The sequence below is a fragment of the Populus euphratica genome, unplaced genomic scaffold (genome assembly GCF_000495115.2).
Source record: "Populus euphratica unplaced genomic scaffold, PopEup_1.0 scaffold386.1, whole genome shotgun sequence".
Classification (NCBI taxonomy): domain Eukaryota; kingdom Viridiplantae; phylum Streptophyta; class Magnoliopsida; order Malpighiales; family Salicaceae; genus Populus; species Populus euphratica.
In genome coordinates, this window is record NW_011500206.1 from 96,130 (window position 1) to 109,989 (window position 13,860).

At 30.0% G+C, this 13,860-nt stretch overlaps 1 protein-coding gene across 1 annotated transcript; it reads left to right on the forward strand.

The window, feature by feature from the left end:
- Positions 1-3,959: 3,959 nt before the first annotated feature.
- Positions 3,960-10,799, forward strand: LOC105112019 (zeaxanthin epoxidase, chloroplastic-like). Its single transcript, XM_011007562.1, has 16 exons — positions 3,960-4,646; positions 5,538-5,700; positions 5,894-5,968; positions 6,182-6,282; positions 6,435-6,550; positions 7,205-7,416; positions 7,713-7,804; positions 8,553-8,667; positions 8,761-8,864; positions 9,388-9,433; positions 9,552-9,616; positions 9,734-9,820; positions 9,940-9,994; positions 10,138-10,226; positions 10,316-10,403; positions 10,577-10,799. The coding sequence occupies exons 1-16, from the start codon at positions 4,150-4,152 to the stop codon at positions 10,658-10,660; spliced, it is 1,989 nt and encodes a 662-aa protein (XP_011005864.1). The 5' UTR covers positions 3,960-4,149; the 3' UTR covers positions 10,661-10,799.
- The last annotated feature ends 3,061 nt before the right edge of the window (positions 10,800-13,860 follow it).

The window sequence follows — 13,860 nt, forward strand, 5'->3', positions numbered from 1 at the left end:
ACATGTTCATGCACTAGACAACACCATTTTATTATAATGTGTCTTTAATGGTCATCTTTATTCTAATACAATTAGTAGCTTAGTATTATTTAAGGCTTCTATTATTAGACCAAAATTTTTTAACTTAAAGTTTGTTATTATTTTAACCATGGCCTTTTATATTTTTAATGTATCCGATACATCATATCTATTTCTCAAAAAATAAAGTCATATCTTTCTTTTGAAGTTATTGATAAAGGTAATATAATATTAAAAGTCTTTAAGAGATACCACTGGATATTGCCCCTATAAACTTTTATGTATTAGTTTCATCTTTTTTAATCTCAAGTCTTTATCACCCTTCATGTCATTGAATTTCTTCTACTTTTTTACAAAGCTTTCACACATGTATATAAAACTAATTTTAGTTTTGGTAGATTTTCTTTTGATAGAATAACTCTTCTAACTTATATAGTTGAGTCTATAATAATATAATTTTGCTTGATTTTGAATTTTAATATTAATAATGATAATTTTTATTCTCAAATAATATATAAAATACTAGTTTTGTTACCTTATACCCATCGTTGTTTCTTAACAAATAACTTAAATTAGTGAGCTAACTACCTGTCTCCCTTTAAAAAGTATTACTTTATGGATTTAATATATTCTTTAATAATTGCCACAAGTTAATGTTTTCAATCAAATGGAGTGATAATAAAGTGAAATAATTTTGAAACTTCTAATTTTTTTTTTGCTGAAACCTTTATAATTTTGATTATTTACTTTGTCATACAAAACTCATAACAAAAAAAAAAGAATAACACCTTTTATGCATATTTTTTTCCCCTTTATAGTTCACACATGACATTAGCAAGCAATTTAAAATGCTATTAATGATTATCACTTGACTTTAGTCGCTATGCAGCTGTGGATAAAAACAAAAAAATAAACTTTTACAGCTTGGAAAGCCACCCATGCAAGTAGTGGCTCAAGTTAGAATTCTATTTTCTTATCTATATTAAACTATAATTACAGTGATTTTAGTTTCTGTGTCCTTTATTATTAAAGCAATACTAGCATCAATATGGTGGACAGCACATCTCTTAATCGTTAATAAAAATTACTCCCTGCGAACGAGCGGGATTAAAAGCTAAGTAATAACCTCAAAAATTTAATTATGTATTTACATATAACATCGCACCTACTTATCTTCACCGTAACCTAATTAAAAAAAAAAAAAAACCTACATGCTCTTGGTCACATGTATCCACCGCCCAAGAAGGAGGATTTGTAGTGTTTGTTTGAGAGTATATAATTGGTTTAAAATATTTTTTATTTAAAAATATATTAAAATAATATATTTTTATTTTAAAAATTATTTTTGAATTCATATATCAAAATAATTCAAAAATATAAAAAATAATTTTAAATAAAAAAATCTTTAAAATTTTGCTAACACCATTTAATATGAAACAGAATTTCCTCTTTGTTGTCGCATTTTATATTAGGTTGAAAAAATTTGAATTTTTTAAATTAATTTATGTATATATTTTTATATTATTTTGATACAATTTATATAAAGAATAATTTTTTAAAAAATAAAAAATATTATTTTAATATATTACTAAATATGTTTTTTTTAAATACCATATAGTACAGCCTCAATTCACCGCCGCCCACTATCATTTTGTGAATGCTATTACTGGTTTCAACGGAAAAAAAAACAATCTAAATCTAATAGGTTATTTTAGGCCTTTTTGTTAATTTGGTCAGCCCAACTATACCTAATTGATTCTGTCGTGTCCGATTATTTTATGGTAGGGATATTATTTTACAAATAATATCGCACCTACCTGTCTTCACCGAAACCTAATTAAAAAATAAAAAATAAAAACACTTGCGGACTCACTCTTGATATTGATGCCAGCATCGAGCAATGTGGTGGGGAGGGTAGGCCATTCCAGGCTCTTGGTCACAGGTTTCCACCACCGTAGAAGGGCCAGTAGCATCTGCTTACTTAATTGCCCGCATGTTTTATTTTAAATAGGGTTGAGTAAAAAAATTTAATTTGTATTCTTACTATATATTATAGCCAAACTTATATATTTTTAAACAATAATTACATGTAATTGATTTTACTTTAATTTATATTGAGTATTGAAATTAATAATAATATAATAATCATAGTTATAAAATCTAATCCACGGCTCCAACCAATTCAAATTAAAAAAAAACATAAAAATAATTGATTCAGTGTGATCTACTCAAAAACCCAAGTCGACCCAGCAGTTAATCTAGGTTAAATCTCAAATAAAAAACTTGTTAACTTGTTTAATTTTATTTTTAAAATGATATCATTTTTATCATTTAAAAAAATGGATCAACTCAAATTAATTCTTTCAATCCCATGAGCTAGGTCATATCCTAGATCGAGTTTAAAAATTATGATAATAATAATTTTTTATATTTACATACTTTAGCTAGATAATTTTTTAAATTAAGAGATTTTACTATGATATTTTATGGATAAAAAATAAATCTTTAGAGACATGTGTCTTTTGTATCTCTTGTTTTAAAAATATAAAAATTTACTTTAAAATTATTTTATGGACATATTTATTTTTATATTTATTATTTCTATTTTTAAACACATTTATATTTACATTGTCTTTATGTCTAAATATTTTTTTATGTAGCATTTGGTATGTTGGACAAAGATAGATGAGACACGATAATATAAAAATCTATTTGTGTCCTATTTAAACATATTTTAATAAAAAAATTTGTTAAATAAAAAAAGTAGGACAAACTTCTCTTCACAGGGATTAACCTAGTTAATTTATATGAATATAAAAATAAAAATATTAATTATTATAATTTTTAAAATCTAAATTGAAAGTTAATCTAGGTAAGACCTACATCAAAAGTTAACTTAATTATTAATTCAAATAAATTTAAAAATACAAGTAATTATTATGATAGTTTTAAAATTTAATTTAAAAATTAACTTAAAATAAAAATTAAATTATAGATTAATTAATTTTTATTTATTTATTAAGCTCAGAGTGTTCGAGTTTATTGTGTCACTATCTGAAAAGTATATAATAAAAAAATAATAGTCCAGTGAATCCAGGTCAATGCATATGAAATACAATAAAAAACAATTATCTAGCAAGTTGAGCTGGCATGACCAATCTAGTCCAATCAATATTGTCGACTCCTAAATATTATCCGGACACTCATGTTAATTTAAAAAATATTATCCACTCCTAAATACCTTTTTTACATGCCAAATATATTGAATCATTTATTACATTGATACTGTTTTTTTCTTGTTATAAATATTAGTCGTGGTGCGCGCAAACTAGCCCAGACACCCACGTTAATCTAAAAAATATTATCCACTCCTAAATACCTTTTTTACATGCCAAATATATTGAATCATTTATTACATTGATACTGTTTTTTTCTTGTTATAAATAGTAAAAACCTGTACTCAAAACAATTTTTTTTTTTTTTTTTTTTATAAAAACAACACAGGTTGCAGGGGCTCCAGCTTATTAGTCATGGATTCTTTATAGTTGCGGTATATAGATTAATAATATGCTATGATATATAGGGTAATTATCTAATTGGACTCTTCCATGTTTCAAATCACAACATGATAGAAGATCTCAATTTTTTATAAAAAGAAAAGAAAAGAAAAGAAAGAAGCATAAATGGACAATTTTTCAAGAAGAGTTGTTTAATAATAAAATAATACATTATTAATAATATCTGTTAATGAAAACGACCACCATATCCGAGTACGTTTGTGTTTAGAAATCTAATTTTTCAGTATAAAGTTTACGCATGGTTTGAGCTGTATCTAATTTCATTGTCAAGGATACTGTACATGGAAGTGACACATGGCTTAACCATCTATGGGATTGGTGCTCCATATTTGTTGCTTCTAACATCATGGATTGGCTCCAAATCTCTCGAACCCCACCAATTTTTAACCAAAAAAAAAAACAAAAACACTTCCCTTCTCAAAGGCAATCTACTGGCATAAGGAAGAGTAATAGCATGACATCCATTTTCCTTGCAGAGATTAGTGTCCGTACACATTTTAATCTTTGTTTTGAGCATTCCCGGTAAATACAGAACAAGAAAGACTTAGGAAAAATGGCATCTTCAACTTTGTTTAGCAACACTCCAACGGCTGTTTTCTCAAGAACCCACTTTCCAGTTCCAATCTTTAGCAACTCATCCGTAGAATTCTCGTCTTCCACGCACTATAACTACAACTTCAAAACCAAGACAAGTAGTGCTAAGAAATTGAAACATGTGAATGCTGTAGTGACCGAGGCACCTGCTGTGAGTGAATCAAGAGGGAAACAGTCAGAACAAAGGAAGTTGAAGGTTCTTGTTGCTGGAGGTGGAATTGGAGGGCTGGTTTTTGCGTTGGCAGCAAAAAGGAAAGGGTTTGAGGTGATGGTTTTTGAGAAGGATTTGAGTGCGGTAAGAGGAGAAGGACAATATAGAGGTCCAATTCAGATACAGAGCAATGCATTAGCTGCTTTGGAAGCTATTGATTTAGATGTTGCTGAAGAGGTTATGAGAGCTGGGTGTATCACTGGTGATAGGATTAATGGACTTGTTGATGGGATCTCTGGTACTTGGTATGTTGTTTCCAACCTTTAATCCTAGATGCATGTCCTTGCTTGTTTTCCCTTCGTTTGGTATTTGTTTTCATTTTTAGTTTATAGCTTTGTGGTTGGCCCTCTCAATCTTACGTTTATGGTCCTTTTGGTTATGTTTAAAGAAATTGAACCTTGGTAGTTGTGGTTTGCTGCATCCATGGTGATGGAATTTGATGAAATTACTTTGTTTGTTTTTCTTGCTGCTGGCATTGTTTTTATAGTTGCAGTTGAAGTTTATGGGCTTGGCGATTGACAAGTTAAGTTTTGAACACTTCAAAAATGTGAAACTGATATATGAGGATGAATTTTGCATCTTTTGACTCACAATTTCACTTGTATGCGGATTTTAGATAAGCGTGCAGGTTGAAAGCTATGATTATTAACGCTCACATAATCCAAAAACAGTGATAGTGAATGAATTTCATTTACTGAGACACAAAGTATTGAGATACATTTGGCTATATCCCAAGCTTGTTCTGTTTATATTTGTTTTGGTGTTATGAATTTCCTTTTAATCAACTAGAATTAGATAGTTAGCTTAAAAAAAACAATCCAATCTTTATTTTATTTTCAGCTTAATGCTTCTGGAACGGAAACTTCTTTTTCTTTCTTTGGTACGCTAGGGAAGTTTGCCTATAATACTTCTGTGGTCATCATATTTTGGCGTCAACTGACGATGTGAATTTCTAAGCAAAGTCTTGTACTCTTAAAAAAATGATTATTGGTAGACACGGACCTCTTGCAGTTTATAGAATTGAAGAAAAGTCGTGTTATTAACAAAAATTACCGTTTCAGAAATTTATTGTTTTTGGATGCGCTGTCTGATGTAAGTGTTAGCTTCAATTGACATTGAATGAAGAATGGTATCAGGTATGTCAAGTTTGATACCTTCACTCCTGCAGCAGAACGAGGGCTTCCAGTCACAAGAGTTATTAGCCGAATGACTTTGCAACAAATCCTAGCTCGTGCAGTTGGAGATGATGTGATTCTTAATGATAGTAATGTCGTTAGTTTTCAGGATGATGGGAATAAGGTAGTATGAACTGCTGATTTGTTGAAGATTGTCCTTTTGGCAAAATCTTCCCTCAATGAGAGTTCTTTCTGGTTTTCGTTTCTTGCTCAACCAAATATTCATTTGACTTGCTGGTTTGTTACTTAAAAGCATCATGTATGCTTCTTGAATTTTCACATTCATTTAATTGTTCTTTTAAAATTTACAAGTTTAGATCACTGTGGTGCTCGAGAATGGACAAGAATTTGAAGGTGATCTCCTAGTGGGTGCTGATGGAATATGGTCAAAGGTATTACTATGTCAAGTACTTTCATCATCCCTTTGAAACCAGATTTTATAAAAGATAGCAATTCTCTTTTGAATGATCTCAACCAATGCTACCAGCCAACTGCCACAATTGAAGTAGAGTGTATGAAAGTTCTGTTACACGTGCAGTCTCTAGTGTTCTGGAGCTATGCACTTCAGTGTGATTTTGAATTTCTTATGTTTGTCTTGTGCACAGGTGAGGAAGAACTTATTTGGACCCAAGGAAGCAGTGTACTCAGGCTATACATGTTATACTGGTATAGCAGATTTTGTGCCTGTCGATATCGAGACTGTTGGGTATGTTTCATTTCATTGCATACCAACTTTCCACCAGACGCCGCCTTTTTTTTTCTGTCACATTTTACCTAGTTAGGATTTAGTGGAGTGTACATTTTGTATTAGTTGAATTGTGTATGGTCTAGATGCTTACTTTGAGTTTTTCCCTGAAGGTATCGTGTATTTTTGGGTCACAAACAATACTTCGTGTCTTCAGATGTGGGTGCTGGAAAGATGCAGTGGTATGCATTTCACAAGGAACAACCTGGTGGCGTGGATGGCCCCCGTGGTAGATACTTTTCTGAAGCTCCAGATCCATTATAAGCATGCTCTGAACAGGAAATTTTATTGACAAAGTTATACAGTTGAAACATCAGCTTATAGTGTTCAGAAGAAATAAAATTAATTTCATGCACCATATTTGTGTTTGGCATACACAATTGATCATTCAAATTCATATAACTCCTTTTAAAAAAACACAAATGGTTGCATCTGACAGAAGTCTATGCATTCAACTAAGTCATAAACTTAAAGCAATAAGGCTAAAATATGCTTGTGATACTATAGCAACTTGTGTTGTTAGCAAAAATGATTGCGGAATGTAGTCTGTTATGAAGATGCTAACTGCATGGTAAATTTACAACAGAAGGCCTTCCTTTTAGAAAAGAGGGTTTTGGGAAATAAATAACATTTTTGTTCTATGTTGCTCAAGTTGTACTTCAAGTATTTGTCCTTTTACTGGTCACTGTGGTGGAGGGAAGTGACACCTCTGCGTTTGAACTAACAAAGCACACTTTAAATTAAGCCAATTTTGATGAATTCATCTCGTGAGTGATAAGGATTAAGTTATATCTCAACTATTTGTCCTTTTACTGGTCACTGTGGTGAAAGTTTTTTATCATTTTCTAATGCCAATTTCTAACACTGATTGATATTTCGGCAGGTAAAAAGGATCGGCTGTTGAAAATATTTGAGGGTTGGTGTGATAATGTGATAGATTTGATACTGGCCACAGATGAAGATGCCATTCTTCGACGTGATATATATGACAGGGAACCCATTCTTACCTGGGGAAGGGGTCGTGTGACCTTGCTTGGGGATTCTGTCCATGCCATGCCACCGAATATGGGTCAAGGGGGATGCATGGCCATTGAGGTATACCTTAATTTCTCTTTGTTTGATCCTAATTGTGAATCTGGACCGATGCTTTCACTTGTAGTTTTTACCTTCAAATATGTAAGCGTCGCCATGGCATGTATCACATGTTAACATTGGCCTCCTGTGTAATTCTCTAATGCTTCCGGAATTTTGGTATGTGTCTTCTTTGCTGAAAAACATTTATCGCTCTACATCCCCTAGACATCACAATTTTCTTTTCTCACATAAATAAATGAGTCAAATGAACAATCTCAAAAATACACCTAAATGAACTCCATAATTCAATATGGCAGGATAGCTACCAACTTGCATTGGAGCTTGATAAAGCATGGAAACAAAGTGTTGAATCAGGAACCTCTGTTGACGTTATTTCATCACTAAGGAGGTAACATGTTAGTTATTTTTAAAATAATTTGGAAATGCTTAAATTTCGAGGCTGTTATAATATCCTGATACGAGAATCGGAGATGAAGTGGAAATCATTCCTGTGGACATTTGGAAGGCATCTCAGAATTTTGAGCGTAAGGCTTTGTTCAAAATAGTCTGGAGTTTTGTTCCCCTCAAGTAGTGACCTCGGAAAAATCCACTTAAAAAATAAGTATGTTGAGCGTAATGTGTACCTGTGCATGCAACAGATCTGTATTATTTGGTAGTCATCGCATATAAAAACAGACTTTATCTAGGGAACAATTTGCTGATCCTTGAAATGCATTCATCTCAAGGAAATCATCCAATTATATTTGAATCTTAATCTTCAGGCAATTCCTATTCTAGTTTTCTGGAAATTATCTTCGGTGTAAAAGTATGCAAAGCTTTGTGTGAACAGACTATGATGTATCATTGGTAAACAATGTTAACTGACGAAAACTATGCATTTATAAACTATTTTCCCTGCCATTTTTTGCGTCTCTCTTTCTTAGATTATGGTGTTGCCACTCACCGTGGAAGATCCTCTAATTTGAATAGTTTGCAGAATGTTGCATGCTATTTAGTACATTAGAATTTAGGACACTGGTTAGCATGGATTGATCTATATTCAGATTCTGACAGACACGGTGTTTTGTGTGTATATATGATGGGTTTTTTTAACCAATGGCTTTATTTGGTTGACTCACACTTTCTTCTTTCCACAGCTATGAGAATGCTAGAAGACTCCGAGTTGCCAATATCCATGGAATGGCAAGAATGGCGGCAATTATGGCTTCAACATACAAGGCGTATCTGGGTGTAGGGCTTGGTCCGCTGTCGGTAGGTGTCTTTGTTGATTACATATTAGAAAAACTAACACAGCAGTCTGAATTTTTTGTCCATAACCGTGATGCCTTTTGACCTGGTTTTCAGTTCTTGACGAAGTTTCGGATACCTCACCCAGGAAGAGTTGGTGGCAGATTTTTCGTTGACATAGCAATGCCTGTGATGCTCAATTGGGTCTTGGGCGGAAACAGGTTCGAAGATGAAAACTCAGTCTTTTCTACATAGTCAATTTTGTTCTCAGATATTTATTATATACAATTGTTACAGAAAAATTAATCTGTTGGAAACCCAATTAGATGATAAATTATTGGTTCACGTGATTTTTTTGTGATTGTAGAAGCTTATAGCATATTAGAGGTCATATGCTATCTCTCATCTGTAATTCGGTTTTCACAATGAAGAGATTTAGCATGCTATTTTACTCTGTTTTGGACTGAAAATTTAAAGCATTTATGTGGTGAGCGTTTTAGAGCTATGGGCTAATGGGTAGTTCATGATCCTAAAAGATATCTTTAAGCATTGGGAGTGAGAAAGAAGTATCACACAGATGAGGGATTCTAGAAAAACTAAGTGTTAAAATAAATCCATATGGTGGTTAGAATTGAGAAAAAATGAAGAATTCTTTCCTTTTGTAAGAATAATCTTCTCATTTATTGTATCTTTTCCTATGTTACTCTCTTTTAACTCAACTGGAAATCTGATTTTCTTTCGCAGTTCCAAACTTGAAGGCAGGTCTCTAAATTGCCGACTCTCAGACAAAGTATGTTGCCTTATCAGCATGAAATCTATCTTCAATTGTTGCTCATTGTATCTTATTCTTGAAATTAGAAGATTCTGATATGTGATGGAATCTAATGTATGATTGTTCATTTCGTTAGGCCAGTGACCAGTTGCAAAGATGGTTTGAAGATGATGATGCTCTAGAGCGTGCTCTTAATGGAGAGTACGTATTATGCGCCTTGTCAATCTTCTTCTTGGAACATAACGCTTGAATCTTCTTCTTGGCTGATAATCTAATGACGCGGCCACTTTTTCATTATCAATCTTCCTTGTTCTGTAGGTGGTTTCTTTTACCATGTGGAAATGAGGCTGTTGCTTCACAGCCTATTGGTTTAAGTAGGGATGAGACCAAACCCTGTGTGGTTGGGTATGCATTTCAATTTAATTTAATCACAAAAGACCAATTTCAACTCTGTATATGACTGCATCAGCAGTCCGCGATCATCAGCACATGACACTTCTTTTGATGCTGTGTTGTGGTTGCAGGAGCGTGTCACATGATGATTTTCCAGGAATGTCCATAGTGATACCCGCACCCGAGGTAATACAGGCCTGATATGCCTACAGGGTTCTTCTGTTACCTTGGAAAACTTATTTCGATATGAATAGCAAAACTGTAGCCGTAAGGTTCTTTTCCATTGAAGTTGAAAAAAAACAATTCCTTTCTGTAATTTTTAATGTCAGGTTTCAGAAATGCACGCTCGTATCTCTTGTAAAAATGGTGCATTTTACCTAATTGATTTGCGGAGTGAGCATGGCACCTTTATCACAGAGTAAGTTGAGAAAATCAAGATACATCTTCCTGTATTTCATATATTAACATGGAGTTGTGCTGTAAGATTGAGATCTTGTACATGTGCAGTCATGAGGGGAGACGGTATAGGGCAACTCCGAACTTTCCTGCCCGGTTCCATCCATCAGATATGATTGAGTTTGGCTCGGACAAGAAGGTGACAAATAATCCCTGCCCGGTTCATAGTTTTTCTTCTGAAATCAGATTAAACATATTCCAAATGCAATCTAGGAACCAGAACCAATACATGCGTCCTAGCACGTCTCGTGCAATAGAATGTGTTTCCAAATAAATTCCATGTGACAAAACATAGTGAGCTTCCATGTGCAGGCAACATTTCGTGTTAAGGTGATGTGGTCTCCTCTGAAGATTTCAGAAAAGAAGGAAGAAAGCCAAGTTCTTCGGTCGGTATAAGATTCTGAACATGGTCGATTTTTATTTGCACAGGAGTTTGTATAGCCATTATTTGGAGCAGCGAGCAGTGAACAATGCTTCTTTTATTTACAGTATGGAGCTTTATACAGGATTTGGGAAATCCATGCATGTTATATTATTTTTTAGTTAAGTACTAAAAAATGATTTATATTATTTTTTTATATTAAGTTTTTTAAGCTTAAAATTTATATAGGTTCGCTTTATATTATTAATTAGATTTTAATTAGAAAAAAGAATGAGGGTGACAAGATTCGAATTTGTAATTCACTTTGCTGTTAAAATTTTGATATTATGTTAATAAATCATCTCAGTTTAAAAAATTAAGTTTTTAAATAAAAATTTAAAATATAATTTATATCATTTTGTAACACTATTTCTATACTAAAAAGCAAAAATAAAGAGAAAAAAAAGGACTCAAAGTGTAATGTTAGTTGTTTAAGGAGTGAATATCATAGTATATAGTATATTAAGGTATTAATTGCTTTTACTATATTTGTTGTGGGGTTTAAACAATATATCTTTATAATACAAAAAAATCTTACACTTATAGATAACAAGTTTTATAAGTTTATTAAGAAATTTTATTTTGTTTTTATAAATATAAACAGAGAGTTTATAGAGAAAAATTAAGGGAAAAAATTGTTTTTAATTATTTTTTATCAACATCAAATTGTGATATATATATATATATATATATATATATATATATATAAACACGTTTTTAAACTAATATAATTGTATAGTTTAGAGGCACATCTCTTGGCATCAATTTACCTACAAAGTTTATAAAATAACTTTTTTTTTTAAATTATTTGAACTTCACAGGAGGTTTTATATAAATTTGTTAGATTAATTAATTCTGAAAATTTAATTAATTTTAAATTAATTAATTTAAACAACAATAACAACAATAATTTATGTTATATAATATCAAATGCCCAAGTGCAGATATATATAATTTCAGTTTTCTCTTCAATATCTAAATCTATAAATCTATTAATTTGATATTCTATGTTATAAAATATAACAAAATCTTTTATCTTTTCAACATAAAATGAAATCTTCTTTAACTATCTTATATATAAGCTATATTTTAACAATAAAAAATACTTGTAATGCCAATCCTCCACGAGTTTAAAGAATAACAATACAAGATAGTTGGCAATTATTTTTTTTTTCCTTTTTCAGCAACCATAATCACCATTAAATATTGTATTTACTAAAATAACACGAGATTCTTTAGCTGCTTTGTGGCCAGGACTCGTAGACATGCACCAAGTTGATTTACCTCTTTTAGTATTAATAAAACATCTAAAAATCACCATAATAATCTTTCTAAATCAATTGTTAATCTCTGAAAACATCAAAAATTCAAAATTAATTTGAAAACTAATTTCTTTCTAATCTCATATCTGGTTTTTCTAAACACTTTCAAGGTAAAAAAACACTCAAATTAAACTTCTTTTATAATGTGAGACCATTTAAAACAAATATCTAATGTTTTGGTGGTCAGAATTGAAGAAATGATATATTTTTTTTTAAGCTGGATTTCATCCTTCCTCTCTCTTTTTCTCTTTCTCTCTCTTCCTAAGAACTCAAAGATGATGAAAATGAAATTCAGTATTGAAATTCAATTGTTAATAATGGAAAGGACTGGTCACCTTATACCAAAAAAAATATGAGAGAAAAATATACTTTACAAATAAATTTGAATGCACAACCCATGTCACTCTTATTTTGCACTTTAGTCCTCTAACTTTCAATTTAATACTCAATCATAAAAAAATTCAATTAAGCTCTAATTTGAGCTTAATTGCGCTACAACAATGTTCGAGAATCAAACTGAAAATTGTTAAAAATCTTACTATTACAATCCAAAGTGAAATGTGAGAGGAAAAACAATAAAATATATATACAATAAAACAACCACATGTTTTATATTATACTAGTTAGGTGGCTTGTGATATTTTTTGGCATAAAAAATATATAAAAAAACTAAGATTCAAGAGCGTTAAATCTATCTACAAAACTAGTCCCAAGAGCCTTAAGTCTAGCTGTAATGTCTGACCCAAAAGTAATATTTATAATATTAATTATAATACCAATAGTAATATTTATAATATAAATAATAATATTTTTAATATTAATAATAATATTAAACTTGTCTAACCCAAGTTCTTATAGCTTTTTATCCCTTGAAATCAAATTTACAAATTTTCTTTTATAGTAATAATATTTTTTAAAAAATTTATTAATGATAATGATAATGATAACAATAATAATAACAATAAAAATAATAAGAATAATACTATTGATTATAAACTTGGTTTGGTGCCCCTAATGATTGACCTAAGTTTCTAGGGTCTAGTTTTTCTTATAATAATAATAATAAAAATATTTATAATATTAATAGTAACATTAAATTTATCTGACCCAAGTTCTTATAGTTTTTTATCCCTTGAAATCAAATTTATGATTTTTCTTTGATAGTAATAATATTTTTTTAAAATATTTATTAATGATAATGATAATAATAACAATAACAATAAGAATAATCAGAATGATACTAATAATTATAAATTTAGGTCTGGTGCTTCTAATGATTAACCTAAGTTTTTGGGGTCTGGTTCCCCTAATAATAATAAAAATAAAAATATTTATAATATTAGTAATAATATTAAATTTATCTGACCCAAGTTCTTATAGTTTTTTATCCATTCAAATCAAATTTATGGTTTTTATTCAATAGTAATAATATTTTTTTTAAAATTTAATAATAATAAAATAATTTAATATTAAGAATATGAATAAAACTTATAATTATAATAATAAAAACAATAACAACAACGACGACAACAACAACAATTTTTAATTTTACCCTTGAAACCAAATCTATGATTTTTTTAATAGTAATAATATATTTTTTCAAATTTATTAATAATATTAATAATAATGACAATAATAATATTAAACATGTTTGACCCAAGTTCTTATAGTTTTTAATTTGACCTTTCAAATCAAATCTATGGTTGTTTTCCAATATTAATAATGTTTTTTTTTCAAATTTATTAATTATTATATTAGCAATATTCACTATAATAAAAATAATAATATTTTTAATAAAAATAATAATATTTTTAATAAAAATAATAATATTTTTAATAAAAATAATAATATTT